Genomic DNA, 16,174 nt, shown 5'->3' on the forward strand with positions numbered 1-16,174 from the left:
TGAAAGAAGAGTGAAGGGAGAATGAAAGAAGAGTGAAGGGAGAATGAAAGAAGAGTGAAGGGAGAATGAAAGAAGAGTGAAGGGAGAATGAAAGAAGAGTAAAGGGAGAATGAAAGAAGAGTAAAGGGAGAATGAAAGAAGAGTGAAGGGAGAATGAAAGAAGAGTAAAGGGAGAATGAAAGAAGAGTAAAGGGAGAATGAAAGAAGAGTAAAGGGAGAATGAAAGAAGAGTGAAGGGAGAATGAAAGAAGAGTGAAGGGAGAATGAAAGAAGAGTAAAGGGAGAATGAAAGAAGAGTAAAGGGAGAATGAAAGAAGAGTAAAGGGAGAATGAAAGAAGAGTAAAGGGAGAATGAAAGAAGAGTAAAGGGAGAATGAAAGAAGAGTGAAGGGAGAATGAAAGAAGAGTGAAGGGAGAATGAAAGAAGAGTGAAGGGAGAATGAAAGAAGAGTGAAGGGAGAATGAAAGAAGAGTAAAGGGAGAATGAAAGAAGAGTAAAGGGAGAATGAAAGAAGAGTAAAGGGAGAATGAAAGAAGAGTGAAGGGAGAATGAAAGAAGAGTAAAGGGAGAATGAAAGAAGAGTAAAGGGAGAATGAAAGAAGAGTAAAGGGAGAATGAAAGAAGAGTGAAGGGAGAATGAAAGAAGAGTGAAGGGAGAATGAAAGAAGAGTAAAGGGAGAATGAAAGAAGAGTGAAGGGAGAATGAAAGAAGAGTGAAGGGAGAATGAAAGAAGAGTGAAGGGAGAATGAAAGAAGAGTAAAGGGAGAATGAAAGAAGAGTAAAGGGAGAATGAAAGAAGAGTGAAGGGAGAATGAAAGAAGAGTAAAGGGAGAATGAAAGAAGAGTAAAGGGAGAATGAAAGAAGAGTGAAGGGAGAATGAAAGAAGAGTGAAGGGAGAATGAAAGAAGAGTGAAGGGAGAATGAAAGAAGAGTGAAGGGAGAATGAAAGAAGAGTAAAGGGAGAATGAAAGAAGAGTAAAGGGAGAATGAAAGAAGAGTAAAGGGAGAATGAAAGAAGAGTGAAGGGAGAATGAAAGAAGAGTGAAGGGAGAATGAAAGAAGAGTAAAGGGAGAATGAAAGAAGAGTAAAGGGAGAATGAAAGAAGAGTAAAGGGAGAATGAAAGAAGAGTAAAGGGAGAATGAAAGAAGAGTGAAGGGAGAATGAAAGAAGAGTAAAGGGAGAATGAAAGAAGAGTAAAGGGAGAATGAAAGAAGAGTGAAGGGAGAATGAAAGAAGAGTAAAGGGAGAATGAAAGAAGAGTAAAGGGAGAATGAAAGAAGAGTGAAGGGAGAATGAAAGAAGAGTGAAGGGAGAATGAAAGAAGAGTGAAGGGAGAATGAAAGAAGAGTAAAGGGAGAATGAAAGAAGAGTAAAGGGAGAATGAAAGAAGAGTAAAGGGAGAATGAAAGAAGAGTAAAGGGAGAATGAAAGAAGAGTAAAGGGAGAATGAAAGAAGAGTAAAGGGAGAATGAAAGAAGAGTGAAGAATGAAGAAAAATACAAAAAAAAATATGAAGAAGAATGAGAGGGAGAGATAAAGGGAGAAAGAAATATGAAGGAAAAGGATGGGGGAGAGAGAGAGAGAGAGAGAGAGAGAGAGAGAGAGAGAGAGAGAGAGAGAGAGAGAGAGAGAGAGAGAGAGAGAGAGAGAGAGATTATAAGAAACAGGAAGAGTTTTGAAAAAGGAGACGAAAAAGGAAGAGAGGAAAATGAATGACAGAAACGGCAGACCTGAACGGGAAAAAATACAAGAAGGAAAAACATGAAAAAAGATGCTCACAATGGAAAAAAAAAATAGGTAAAATGAATATAAACAAAATGATTTCACCTAATAACAGGGAAAAAGACTAAGGAAAAAGTGAAAAACAAAGAAAAACCTAAAGAAGTAAAATTAAAGAGAGGAAAAAGATGAAAGATAGCAGTAGTAGTAATAATAATAATAATCTCTATCTATCTATCTATAGCCCGACGCCCTAATCCCGCAAAGGGTGGCCGCAGACAAAACGCCTCCAAGTCGCTCTGTCACCCACCATTTGACTACTCTCCCCCCAACTCACCCCCCCCTCCCTCATATACCTCTCAACTCCATCCCTCCACCTCATCCTCGGTCTACCTCTCCCTCTCCCTCCCTCCACTTCACCTACATACACCCTCTTAGTCAGTCTTTCATTCTCCATTCTCTTCACATGTCCAAACCACCTCAGTGTATTTCTCCTAATCTTCTCAACCACATCCACATCCACCCCACAGCGTTCCTTCACTTCTTCATTCGTCAACCTGTCCCTCCACGTCACTCCACATGCTCCTCTCAAGTAACTCATTTCCACTGCTCTCACTCTTGACTTGTTCCTCTCTTGCAAGGTCCATGCCTCGCTTCCATACGTCAGGGTAGGGATCACAATACTATCATGCAGTGACTTCTTAACTTCCATACTCAGCTCCCTATTTCTCATCACTGCTTTCAGTGTACCAACAACCTTCCTTCCCTGCTGTACCCTTTCACGCACTTCATCCCCCAAAGTTCCATCCTTAGTCATCACACTACCCAAGTACTTGAATGCACTCACATTCTCCATATCCTCACCATCCAACCTCACTGCACACTCTGTGACTTCATTCCTCTCAAACACCATAACTTTACTTTTGTTTACATTAACTTTCAGATTCCTCCTCCTACACACTGTCCCAAATTCATTCACCAAACCTTGCAACTCCCATTCATCTTCACTCAAAAGTACTGTATCATCAGCAAACAGCAACACCGGAAGCTTCCAAATCTCACCCTCATTCATTAGAGCCACCCCCACATCCACTGCCCTACCCTGCACCTCCTTTACAACCCCATCCATGTATATATTAAACAGCCATGGAGACATCACACAACCCTGTTTCAGTCCCACATTGAGATCAAAGAACTCACTCAGCTCACCATCCACTCGCACCGTAACCCTAGCTCCCTCGTACATACTCTTCACAGCACTCAACAATTTCCCCTCCACTCCATATATTCTTAATACCTTCCACATACCTTGCCTATCTATTCTGTCATAAGCTTTCTCAAAGTCCATGAAGGCAGCATACACTTTCCTTCCCTTCTCTAGATACTTCTCCACTAAACATCTTAGAACGAATATCTGATCTACACACCCTTTTCCATTCCTAAATCCCCCTTGTTCTTCTCCAACTAGCTCCTCTGTCATATGCCTAACCCTATCAGTGAGTATTCTACCATATATTTTACCAGTCACACTAAGTAGGCAAATACCCCTATGGTTACCACATACTTCTCTCTCTCCTTTTCCTTTGTATAAAGGAACAATTATACCTGATTTCCAGTCCTCTGGAACCCTTCCCTCTTCCCAAGCCAATCTACACAACTTCCATATCCACTCCACAACAATCTCACCCCCATACCTAAGCATTTCACCACGCACTCCATCAATTCCTGGGGCCTTTCCCAACTTAATATTCTTCATCGCTTCCACTACTTCCGCCCTACTGATCTCTTCCTCCCTCCTCTCATCTCTTCTTCTCCCAGCCATTCCCCAACCACTTATACTCGCATTATAATAATAATAATAATAATAATAATAATAATAATAATAATAATAATAATAATAACAATAATAATAATAATCAGTAATAATAATAATAATGATAACAAGACTTCTGAAACTGCTGAAGCAATATTCAAAGAACTCTATATTACAGATTAAAATACTTCTATTGTTGTAGACCTAACATTAAGGGACGTTTGGGATGACTCAACATTTTTTTACGGATTTTGACCTGTGACCCTGAGATCAAGGTCAATGTCATTCATACTATGCAGATCATGTTCACTCCTGACCCACTACATGTCCACCCAGTTTGGTAAAAATCGGCCAAATACTTACCGATTGAGACATTAAGAATGATTTATTATTAAGAACCCCACAGGATACGGAGTTCTTAATAATAAAGTTAAACCAGGATAAGATTGGACAAGCATGAAGCACAAGAATAAATGGGGATGTGAATGAAGAAAACCGAAGAAATGAATGAGACTTGAGAAAGATGGAGGAGAATGAAGGAAGCAAGAGAAATGAATAAGAGACAGACAGAGGCAGAATGAATGAGACAAGGAGATTAAATGAGACAGAGAGACAGACGAAGGAGAATGTAGGAGACGGGAGACCAGAATTAGACCGAGAGAGAGAAATGAAGGACAGAGACAGACGAAGGAGAATGTAGGAGACGGGAGAACAGAATGAGAAACAGTGGGAAGGAAGGAAAGAGACAGTCCAAGGAGAATGATAGAGACATGAGAATTCGGTGAGACAGAGATGGGCAGGGGGAGATGAGGGGGAGACACCTCTTGATGGACGCTTATAAACTAGGTTAGAGAGTCAGGGGGTGAAAGAGAGAGACGGGGGGAGGTATGGAGGGGGGAGGAACGGAGAGGTGGAGGGGACAGAAGGTGGAGGTGAGAGAAGGTGAAGGAGAGAGGGTTGGGATCGAATGGGAGGTGGGAGAGAGAGAGCGAGAGAGAGAGAGAGAGAGAGAGAGAGAGAGAGAGAGAGAGAGAGAGAGAGAGAGAACGTCTCTCTCTCTCTCTCTCTCTCTCTTGTTTTTACTACCAAAATTAATAATAATAATAATAATAATAATAATAATAACTAATAATAATAACAATAATAAAAATAATAATGGGGTCACACTCACCTCATTACCTCCCAGTGCCACGCAAGCACGAAAATTATTGAGCATGACTGTACATAACAAATACAGTGACCAAAAAAAAAAAGACTAAATCCATGAAAATAATTAAATTGTTTTTGTATCACCCTTCCTACCTCCAGGCTGTTTTATTTTTATTTTATTATTTTATTTATTTATTTTTTGACCTTTAAAAGAGATAGGTTGTGAAGGGGTTGGTGGAGAGAGAGAGAGAGAGAGAGAGGTTGGAAACAAGAGAGAATGGAAGGGAAAAAGGAAGAAGGAAAAAAGAAGGCAGGAAGGAAAGAAGAAAGAAGGAAAGAAAGGAAGAAAAAGGGATAACAAAATTACCAAAACCGAAAAAAAAAATCTAGAGGCAGCATCCAATAAAGCAAAATATATATCTTCTATCTGGAAAAAAAAAAAAAAACAGCAAATGAGACGTCAACTCTTCCAAAAAAAAAAAAAAAAAAAAAAAAAAAAAAACAAATAAGAGACATTAATTTTTCCTCAACCCTGACCACACAATCAGTAAAGTCATCATTAGGTCAAGACGTGTAATAAAGTCAATAATGATCTGAGGAGGAGGCGAGGGTAAGGTGAGAAAAATAATGATAATATTCTTTTGCGGAGAACCGAAAGTGCAATACAAAGGATGGCAAGGTCGGTGTGGTGATGAGGGCGAAAGTGACGTGTGTGTGTGTGTGTGTGTGTGTGGTAATCTCATCCAACCAATAATAATAATAATAATAATAATAATAATAATAATAATAATAATCACCCACATAACATGCAAACAACAAAATCCCATCCACACACACAACACACCTTTACCTTTCCCCTAATTACCGTTTTCGTACGAGACACAAGGGAGACTAAAGCAAATCACCTCCATCGCTTCACCTGCACCACCTCCCTCGTAACTCAGATTCACCCCTTTCTCAATACCTCCCGTGGCTCATATATTTTCCTTCCTAGCTCTTCCGGGGACGATTAGTTACCGGAAGTGATGATAAACTGTCCCCCGTGGAGGTAGGTCAGGTGAGATGAGATGAGGTGAGGTGAGGTTAGGATGGGTTAGGTTTGTTTTTATTTGCGTTTATGATGATAGATATATGTTGCTTTTGTCCTGATTGTCATTACTACGTTTTCTTAATCCCAGGTTCATCTAAAACGTGAACCCAGTGGACTGCAGGCTGTGGTTCACCTCTTCCTGCACTCCACCATCCTCCTTTCAGTGGATAGGGAAGACTGAGTGACTTTAGTATATCCTGAAGGCATAGTTCTCCCGCTACATTAGTCCCACCACGTGAAGGCCTCCCACACTAGCAGGGTTTTATTTCATTTTTGTTTTATTTATTTTCTTTACTGACTGAAGAAGTATTTTCATTACACTATCGCGCCGCCCACACTGGCCAACCTACAAGACCTAATTTCACAGGATGTACTACCCTTTTCGCCATTCATATTTATTTACGATCTATTTTTTTATTTACTGCATTACCACCACCCACCATCATCCCCACCCATCCCACCAACCTTTCTCCACCCATTCCACCCATCCCCACCCGTTCCATCCACCTTTCTCCACCCATCCCCACCCATATTTCTACACCCACCTTGCCCATTTTTACCCTCCCCCTCAGATAGATTAAAAAGAAAAATTGAAGAGTATTTCCAATTAACAAGGGACTTAATGGAGACTTTTCAGACCCTCAGAGACGGTCAAAATTTCTCTCAGCTGAAAAGGGCCGTCTGGTGATTGAAGAAATATAATAAGTACGTTCGTAGTATTGAAGGATCTTTTAAAAACAATGTATGGTACCTTCCTAAGTGAGACTTAAAATTTTCCTCCTCCTGGATTATAAAAGGGAAAGAAAAATGACTCTTGAAGGTGATATTAAGGGGGAATGGGGAGGAGGGAAAATAAAAATAAAAAATAGGGAAAAAACAATAAAAGGGAAAGCAAAATAAATAAAATAAAAAGGATAATGAAAGAATAGGCTAATAAAAAGCAAGGGAAAAAAATTGAAAGGAGGACCCCCCCAAAAAAAGGAGGACTAAAAAAAAAAATAGGAAAAAAATAATGGAAGGAGGTAATTGAAACAAAACACCTGGGTAGAAAGGTGAGGGCAGTGTTAGGTGTGAGAAAAGACTGGAGGAGGAGTGAGAGAGAGGTAAGAGAGAGTGGAGGAGGGGAGAGGGAGGGAAGAGGGAAGGGTGCAGGAGGGAGAGGGATGACAGTACAGGGAGAGGGAGGGACGAGAGACAGGAGGAGGGGGGAAGAGGAGGAAGTGAAGGGAGGGATGGCGAGGGAAGGGGGGAAGTGTAGGAGAGAGAGGGGGGGAAAGAGGAAACAATGCAGCGAGGAGAGGGAGGGAGAGGGGAGAAAACATTAGGAAGGGTCAGTGAAGGGGAGAAATAGGTGGGGGGAGTTGGAGGAAAGGAGAGAAAGCGGAGGGAGCAGAGGGAGGGAGGAGGAGAATGGAGGGAGGGGAGGGAGAGAAGAGGGAGTGGAGAGAGGAACGAAGATGGAAGAGAGGAGTCCAGTAGGCAGAGGGAAAGAAGAGGAAGAAGAGACGAGTAGGAGGAAGACAGTAAAGAGGGAGACACAAACACGACAATAAGTCAAAATTCATGCATTTTTTGACATGAGAGAGAGAGAGAGAGAGAGAGAGAGAGAGAGAGAGAGAGAGAGAGAGAAAGTGGACGGGTTAGAGGTAAAGTGGAAAGCAAAGTCAAAAATGGGGACAAATTTTTCAGACAATGGTGTGTGTGTGTGTGTGTGTGTGTGTGTGTGTGTGTGTGTGTGTGTGTGTGTGTGTGTGTGTGTGTGTGTGTGTGTGTGTGTGTGTGTGTGTGTGTGTGACGGCGGGGTGGAGCTAACAACACAGGAATATGGAGAGTAAAGGTAAGGGTTGGGAAGGGGGGAGGCAGAGTAGTGGGTGGGGGGCAAATTGTAGAGGGGGGGAGGGGCTGTAGGAGGGGGGATTGTGGGAAGAACCAAGAGTATGGGGTGGGGGACAGTCTGAGAGGGTAAGGGATGAGTTTTTTGAGAAGGCAAGGTGGAGGGGGGTGGGGAATTGGGGAGGAGGGGGATAAAAGAGAGTAGAGAGAGTTAGGGGGAAGAAAGAAAGGAGAGGGGGAGGAAGGAGGTAAGAGAGGAGAAAGGAAGGGAACAGGGAAGTGAGGGGAAAGAATCAGGGGAGGAGGAAAACACACACCATACCACTGTCCACGATCACTATACATCACCCTCATCACAGCACTTCCTCGTGACTAGCACCATAGTCTAGTGTTAACCTCTTCTTACAGCCTAGCAATGAGGATAGATAGCAATTTTTCGCCAAGTTAAAGTGAACAGGGAATAGATTCTGTGTCACTTTCTCTGCCTCATGTCTATCCCTCCATTTCCTTAGCCTCCCTCTGACCATCTCCCTTTTTGGTGGTAGGAAAGGGGGGTTATAGAAGGCACAGGGAGAGACGGTAGGTGTTGGGGAAGGAGGTCAGAGAGGGAGGCAGATACGGGAGGGAGAGGAAGGGAGGAAATGAGGGTGGGGTGTGGAGTGGCAAGGTGTGGTGAGGGAAGGGTGTGGAGAGGGGCAGGGTGTGGAGGGGAGCAGGGTGTGGAGAGGGGCAGGGTGTGGAGGAGGGTGAACGTAGAGAGGTGAGGGAGAGGAGTGTTGGGAGGAAGGTTCACACAAACAATTCCAGGCGAGTGGGAAGGGACGATAGATGGATAGATAGATAGAGATAGATAGATAGATAGACAGATAGATTGACAGATGGAGAGAGAGAGAGAGAGAGAGAGAGAGAGAGAGAGAGAGAGAGAGAGAGAGAGAGAGAGAGAGAGAGAGAGAGAGAGAGAGAGAGAGGGGGGGGGCAGGGAGAGCAGCAAAGGGATGGAAATGGAGTGTAAAACTGAAACAACGTTGACTTTCACTGTGTTTTAGCCAGACGAAAACAGACTGGATAGACAGACAGGTTGATAGATAGACAGAAAGCCCGACGGGTAGATAGAGACAGACAGATAGATAGATTATATAAACACAGAGATAGATATGTACAAAGAAGGATGGATGGGATGAACATTATAGACTACGAGAGAGAGAGAGAGAGAGAGAGAGAGAGAGAGAGAGAGAGAGAGAAGGAGTGGAGGGGGGAATGAGTAGAGAAATGTGAGAGAATTTGAGAGAAAATGAGAGAGTGTAAGTGAGGGAGGTGAGTGAGAGAAAGGACAACGGGGTACAAAGGCTGGAAAAGAGAAGAGAAAGTGTGAGAAAAAAAGGAGAGGGAGGGGTGAACTGAGAGAGAGAGAGAGAGGGAGGGAGGGAGGGAGGGAGGGAGAGAGAGAGAGAGAGAGAGAGAGAGAGAGAGAGAGAGAGAGAGAGTCATACCCCAAGTGCTCTTCTGGGTAACACAACCAATCTACCTGATCATAAACATTACTCTTCCTACCTACATGTCTATCTATCGCGGTGCCTATCTGTCGCGACGCCTAGTGTGTGTGTGTGTGTGTGTGTGTGTGTGTGTGTGTGTGTGTGTGTGTGTGTGTGTGTGTGTGTGTGTGTGTGTGTGTGTCCTTTCAACTAACACAGTGTGCCATCCTCCATCATACACCTTCCCACCTTGTCCCTCCACTTCATCCTCACACTATCTCTTCTTTCAGCTACTACTACTACTATTATTACTACTACTACTATTATTACTACTACTACTACAACTACTACTACCACCACAACACAACACCTTCCCTCATATGCTTCTCCACTTTATTGTCGACGTATCGCTTCCCTTTTCAACTGTCCTTTCCTCTCACAACGCATCCTTCCTCATCCTCCCTCTCTGGACGCAGCCACACTCGTCCCAGACACGTGATGGACAAGTAACAAGACAGGAACACGTGAGGGACAAGGAACAACGACACAGGAACACGTGATGGACAAGGAACAACACGGCACAGGGCTGATACCAGGATTCATGTTACAGCAGCATCACTAACTCTCTCCCTCGGTTCATCTCGTCGATCACGTGTTCCTGAGCGTCCACACGAGCCGGAAACACTAAGGGAAGGGATGTGTTATCAGTGTAGCTTGCAAGATGTCTAGATGCACCGAAGTTCGCAATACTGTTCGCAAAGTTCGCAATACAATTCGCAGTGTTCGCAATACTGTTCGCGATGTTCATAATACTGTTCGCAAAGTTCGCAAAATACTGATCTTAAGTCAACAAGTCCTTCCCCACTATTTCCTTTCCTATTATTCCCTCCCTATTATTTCCCTCCCTATTATTTTCCTTCCCCGCCTCAACCACACCACCGCAACCATCATGTGCCTAACCAGAATTGCAAAAATTGTGGGAAACTGGTAATATTAACAAGAAGACACATTTTTTGGGGGGATACTGTTATATTTCTTCCATTCCTTTCCCTTATTTGACTTCCTGCTTGCCAATCTGCCTACCTACCTACCAGTCTGCTTCTTAGGTTACCTGTCTCAGTGCTTGTCTGCCTTCCTGTGTGTAAACCAGCTTACAGTCCTACCTACCTACTTACCTTCTTACCTACCCACCCACTCACCCACCCACCTACCTACCTACCTACCTTCCTCCCAACCTACCTACCTTCCTACCTACCTCCTTTTCTATTTGGCGACCAGAACCAATATCACAAATTGTTACCCATTCAAACCACCACCACCACCATCAACAACAACAACAACAGCAATTCACAACAAGAACACCTCCACCAACAACCACATTTCCTCTCACTTGCTGCTTGCCATGCGTGTAGAGTTACCTGTCAGTCTGCTCACCACGCCTGCTGAACTTGTCTGCCTACCCACCAGTCACACGACATACCGTAGTGCATGACAGAGTTCGTGTAGGCCTTCACTTGCTTTTTTCTCGTCTACTTTTTCTTCTTGTTTGCATGCCTGTTTTCCTTCCTTCCAAGTCTATTCTCCTGCCTCCCTGCTTATATGTCCTCCTGCCTGTCTCCCTGCTGCCTGCCTGCCCGCCTCCCTGTCCCCTGCATGACCCTGAACACTCCCAGCTTCACGGCAATCTGTGCATGAAGCCTGGTGTCATATTACTCCCCCCCCCCTCACATTCCCTTCTTCTACAACTTCCCTCTCCCCACCTTCTTATCTCGTCACTCTCCCATGCTCAACTCTCTCTCTCTCTCTCTCTCTCTCTCTCTCTCTCTCTCTCCTGTTTATAACCAGCCACTATCATCTATCACACACCACTCATTCTACTCGTAAATCCAATCACTCCACTGTCATGCACTTGTCACCTTCCTCTACCAGTCACTCTCCCCCCTGTCATTCTACTAGTAAATCCAAAGCTGAGTCATGCAATAAGGTGAGGTTCGTGTCTGATTTAGTTGGTGTCGATTGGCTTACTTTTTGTTGACACTGGCTCACACCCTCCCTCCTTCCCCTCTCCCTCCCCTTCTTCCCAATCACCAATTTTCTTTCTCCCTCATCCCCCCCGCCTCCCTGACCCCTCACCCCCTTTCACCCCTCCCCTTCCACCTCTCCCATCTCTCCGACTCTCCCTGTCCCTCCTACCCCTCCCAGACCCCTTTTCCCCCTTTTCCCTCCCCTCTCTTCCCGGCCTCAGCCATTCTTCCTCCCCCCTTTTCCCCTCTTCCCTACCCTTACCCTTACCCTGTACTCCCCTTCACCTCATCCTCCCCTCTTCTCTCCCCTCCTTCCCTCTTCTCCCTTGTCCCCCCCAACCTCCGCAATGCCCGTCTCATATCCATTAATAAAACAAGTTACAGATTCGTCACTAGGAAATGACAAAAGAGAATAACTTATGAAATTCAGCCTCATTTCATTTTATTAGCGAGGGAGGAGATGACCCTTTGGACTAATCAAATAAATGTCTCGTTTATTATATTCTGTCGAGAAATGAAGGAGGGAACAGAAACGAAAAAAGGAGGAGGAGGAGGAAGAGGAGGAGGAGGAGGAGGAGGAGGAGGAAAGAACAAACAGCCTTACTCTTCTAGGAATAAAGGATAAAATAAAAAAAATAACAGGGGGGTGAAGGAAACTACCTCACCACGAAATCAACAAAGCAAAACTGACCTTACTTCACTAATAAAAAAGTTACATATTAAAACCAAAGATAATTTTTTTTTTCTCTCTCTCTCATTAATGGAGGTGAGACAAGGACGAAGCTTTACTTACTTCAAATCCTTACAAATAAAGACCCCCACTTCCTTCACATAAATAAAGGAGTGAAGCCAATAATTCTATTTCGCATCAATAAAGACCTTGACACAAACACGTTCTTCACATCAATAATGACACAAATAAATAACTTCAGGGCAATAAAGAAAAAACGCAAAGACTTGTTTCAGATCAGTAAAGGAGAGGAACCAAATACACCTACAACAACCCAATAAATTAAAGGAATGGGAATAATAAATAAAGGCTAACATCAAATCAATAAAGGAGGGAGGACAAACACAGACTTATTTCAGGTCAATAAGGGAAGGGAATCAAATATAAGGGCTAACTACAGATCATTAAAGGGTAACAAATAAAGATACTTCCTTGAAATCAATAAAGACTTAATAAAGATCAATAAAGACAGAAATAAAACCACCTACTTCCTTCAACCCAATAAAGACAGGGAACCAAATAATACACTTACTTCAGATGGTTCTTAGTTTAGGTGATTCCAACGTGCCTGCTTGTTCATATCACGGTGTTACTTGTGTTATCTATGGCGAAAACGATGATGATTACCTCTGTCAACCGTAAACACCTGCCGGCTTCACCTTAATTGGCTGGTCTTACCCCACGTAATGAGTCAAGCAGCAGGGTATCCGGATCACCGCTGGCGGCAGGGTAAATTGGTCCTTCCGTCGAGAGGGGTGCGGATGACATGTCCAGGCCGCTCCCACGCCCCAGATGGCCTAACACAATTATTACGATAGTGTCCTTAGGCGATGTTTTTTTTTTTTAATGGCGAGGCGGCGGAGACGTGAGGTGACTACACACCATTAACCAGTATTGCACCTGCACGGAGAAATATATTACAAGGAGAAGTGTGTTGGAGGGACAGTAACACTACAGACAGTGTTGCTCAGTAACCCATACCTGTCTATATGATCCTTTATACGTTTAACATAACATATAAAAAAACGGGGACGGATAATAATAGTTCTTTTTTTTTTTTTTGCCATAACTCCGTTCAAATTCATCATATCGACATGAAACCATAAGCTAAAGGGGCATCTTTTAAATCTGCATCCTATAACATGCCTCAGTGCATCGGGGGGTCACCCCCCCAGTTAGCAGTAGCGGGGTCAATGTCAGGTGGGTCGGTCCTAAATTTCAAATGGGCATAAAACCGTCAATTTTCACCCCATTTACTCCAGCTTGATATGTGACATCTCTGACCAGATATCCTGTTGTGTTTATGTCAGCACTAAAATGACTGCCGGGGACGGGTTTGCTGTGCTTTAGCACCGTTTCTTGTCGCAGATTACTTCCTATTACGTTGTTTACGGTACTGGCAACTCACGAGAATGTTACATCATGTCGATATGGACCCAACGTCACATCGCCAGCCACAAACCTCACAGACCTGCCCGGCACCTTGTCAACGGGGCTGGGGTAGGGTGGGGCGGTGTGGGTGGGGGAGGGATTGGTCGCTCGCCCACACTTCGCCGGCCATGGCTTCAGCAACAAGGTGGTGGGGGAGGGTACCGGTCGCTGCTTTCCACTGTACCTCTAAGTAACTTTCTAACCCTGATGACAGGCTTGTTCAAACAGAAGGGGTTTTGTTGATATAGCTTTTATCTGATCCAGCAAAGGGACTGAGCAGCCTATCCCGGGTCCTTTGGCTCCTGACGGGACGCTTGTAGTGTTACAGATACAGTTTGCTGCTTGTCAGTCTTTACTATGCACTTTCCTTGTTTCACGGTGGCCTTTCTCACTTTTTCCTGCCAGCTTCGACTGGAGGGTTTGGTGGATGTGGGGAGCCTTCTTGCTTTACTCTCCTTACCTTCAACTTGTAGAATCAGATATCACAGTGACAGGCCTAGTCTTCTCTGTAGCAAGCAGCCTCGAAAGGACCATTACGTCTGTTGCTGTTTGCTTTCCTTTGTACGCCTTCTGTCAGGGAGTGAGAGTGGATCAGAGATAATTCTGTCAGCAAGTGGAATCCACTGAAGGATCCACCAAAGGGACTGAGTAGCCTATCCCAGGGCCCTTAGGCTCCTGATGGGACCCAAAACGACCGCACCCTCTGTCAGGGCGTGAGAGTGGGTCACAGATAACTTTGCTACGGGGTGAGAGTGGGTCAAAGATAACTTTGCTACGGGGTAAAGTGGGTCAAAGATAACTTTGCTACGGGGTAAAGTGGGACAGAGACAACGTTGTCAGTGGGTGGAGTGCCCTGCAGGACGGCCGCAGGTCGGTAAGTCATTCATGACAGACTCCAGCAACTCTATCAGTGTGGCCATCGTGGGCCTCAAGGGCAGAGTGTCCTGGGTCTGTTGCAGGACTTGCAGCAGATGCAGGTGCTGCTCCTGTGGTCCCGACAGTAGGCCCTGCAGTGCCGTGAACGCCATCAGGAGCAACTGACCGACGGCGTACACGTCCATAGCAGGATGGCACGGATGCCCCAGAAGGATCTCGGCGCACAAAAAAGGATGGAGCTCCTTATTAAGCTCCAGCCTCCGGTGCGCTGCCGCCGAGTCCTCTGGGGGGTCGAGTAGCCGTGTGCCTGCCTGGCGCATCGTGCCGAAGTCCACGACGGTCACGCCCTCCACGCGGTCCACCAGAATGTTGTCCTCCTTGATGTCATTATGGACCAGCCCCGCGGCGTGGATGCGGTCCAGGACGCGGCACAGCGACGCACATACCCACAGCACGTCACGAGGGCTGGAGGCGGAGGTGAGGAAGGCCTCGAACGAGACGCCGGAGTGGCGGGACATGATGACCATGGGTGGGCAGAGGACGTGAACGTACGCACGAGGTACGCCCTCCACCCCCCGCAGCTGGTGCATCATCGCCACCTCACGCCGGGCTTGCTCCCCTGCCAGATCCTCCCGGAGGCTGATGACCTTGAGGGCCAGAGGTGGGGCAGAGGGAAGGTCCAGGGCGTACACGGTGCCCTGGCCGCCGCTGCCAAGCAGGGTACAGGCAGGCGGGTCCCACTGGCCCAGCACCATGTACCCTTCAGGGCCTCCCACCACCTCGTCAGCCTGCTGCCCAAGCCACGCCTCCGCTGGGTGCTGGTGCCCCCATGTCAGGGGCCAAAGCCCCCAACTCCAGCGTCGTAGGGCCAGCCGGCTGAGGCAGCCCCACCTCCATGACCTGGTCTGCGCCTCCTGCCACGCCCCGTACAGGGGCACGGCCGCCAGCGCCGCCAACAACACCAAAACAAACATTACCAGTCTGAATATTGTATCAAACATTTTTTCTTATCTTTAACTGGCGTTAGTTTTATATGACGTACTGCACTAAACGTAAAAAAACTGACACTTTAGAAAGACAAACTGGGATGGTATGGAAAGGAGAATCATGCAATCCTTCACACACACACACACACACACACACACACACACACACACACACACACACACACACACACACACACACACCACTTCATTCCGATAACATTTTATTCTGGTTGTTTCCTGACGCTTATATTCGCCTCGGGACACTCTTCCTGCCGGGGGGGGGGGTGCAGCTGCATTCCCCCTCCACCACCAGATCTTCCCTGAGTTGAAAATAGCGTCTGGATGAGGCACCAATCAACCGGAAATGACGTCACCGGATGGAAGGGGTTAGTAAACGTATTAGGATTTATCTCACACGTCGCTTTGGTGATAAGTCTCCTGAAGTTTTGTGATTCTTTTTAAGATGACAGAGCGGGAAACATGAGGCTACCTGTAAGTAATTAGTGCATTACACCTGACACGCTGTTCATAGTTCTCCTGTTTTCTTATGTACCTATTTCCGTTCACCCAATTAAATAGTGGGAAATGGTGTGGCAGTGCGTGGTGTGGCAAAGTGTGGTGTGGAAGTGTGTGGTGTGACTGAGGTGTAGCAGTGTGTGGTGTTACTGTGTGAGGTGTAGCAGTGTGAGGTGTAGCAGTGTGAGGTGTAGCAGTGTGAGATGTGGCAGTGTGTGGTGTGTCAGTGTGTGGTGTGGCAGTGTGTGGTGTGGCAGTGTGTGGTGTGGCAGTGTGTGGTGTGGCAGTGTGTGGTGTGGCAGTGTGTGGTGTGGCAGTGTATGGTGTGACAGTATGAGATGTGGCGGTAAGAGACGTAAATTTCTTTTATGCCAAAAAAAAAATGAGACATGGCGGGAATCCTGGAAAAAAATTGCAAAAAAAAATATATAAACACAAGATCCATTCCTACATCCTACCATCACCACCACCACCACACAAGATCCACTCCTAGATCCTATCACCACCACCACCACCACCACAACAACTAC

General features: G+C 45.5%; 2 protein-coding genes across 2 annotated transcripts in view; both read right to left on the reverse strand.

The window, feature by feature from the left end:
• The window catches only part of LOC145403751 (uncharacterized), a 78,392-nt gene extending 65,789 nt beyond the window's left edge, over positions 1-12,603 (reverse strand). The window contains exon 1 of the mRNA XM_080275429.1: positions 12,514-12,603. Within this exon, the coding sequence (XP_080131555.1) occupies positions 12,514-12,603 (90 nt within the window). The remainder of the gene's footprint in view (positions 1-12,513) is intronic.
• A 1,499-nt stretch (positions 12,604-14,102) lies between these two features.
• LOC145403752 (testis-specific serine/threonine-protein kinase 4-like) lies at positions 14,103-15,116 on the reverse strand. Its single transcript, XM_080275430.1, has one exon. The coding sequence runs from the start codon at positions 15,114-15,116 to the stop codon at positions 14,103-14,105; it is 1,014 nt and encodes a 337-aa protein (XP_080131556.1).
• Between the last annotated feature and the right edge of the window lie 1,058 nt (positions 15,117-16,174).

This window comes from Coenobita brevimanus, chromosome 61, assembly GCF_032717465.1.
Source record: "Coenobita brevimanus isolate Jiangsu-jjx chromosome 61, ASM3271746v2, whole genome shotgun sequence".
In the NCBI taxonomy this organism is placed as follows: Eukaryota; Metazoa; Arthropoda; class Malacostraca; order Decapoda; family Coenobitidae; genus Coenobita; species Coenobita brevimanus.

Excerpts from the sequence above, each read along its gene's own strand:
- LOC145403752 (XM_080275430.1), bottom strand. The coding sequence starts at position 15,116 with ATGTTTGTTTTGGTGTTGTTGGCGGCGCTGGCGGCCGTGCCCCTGTAC.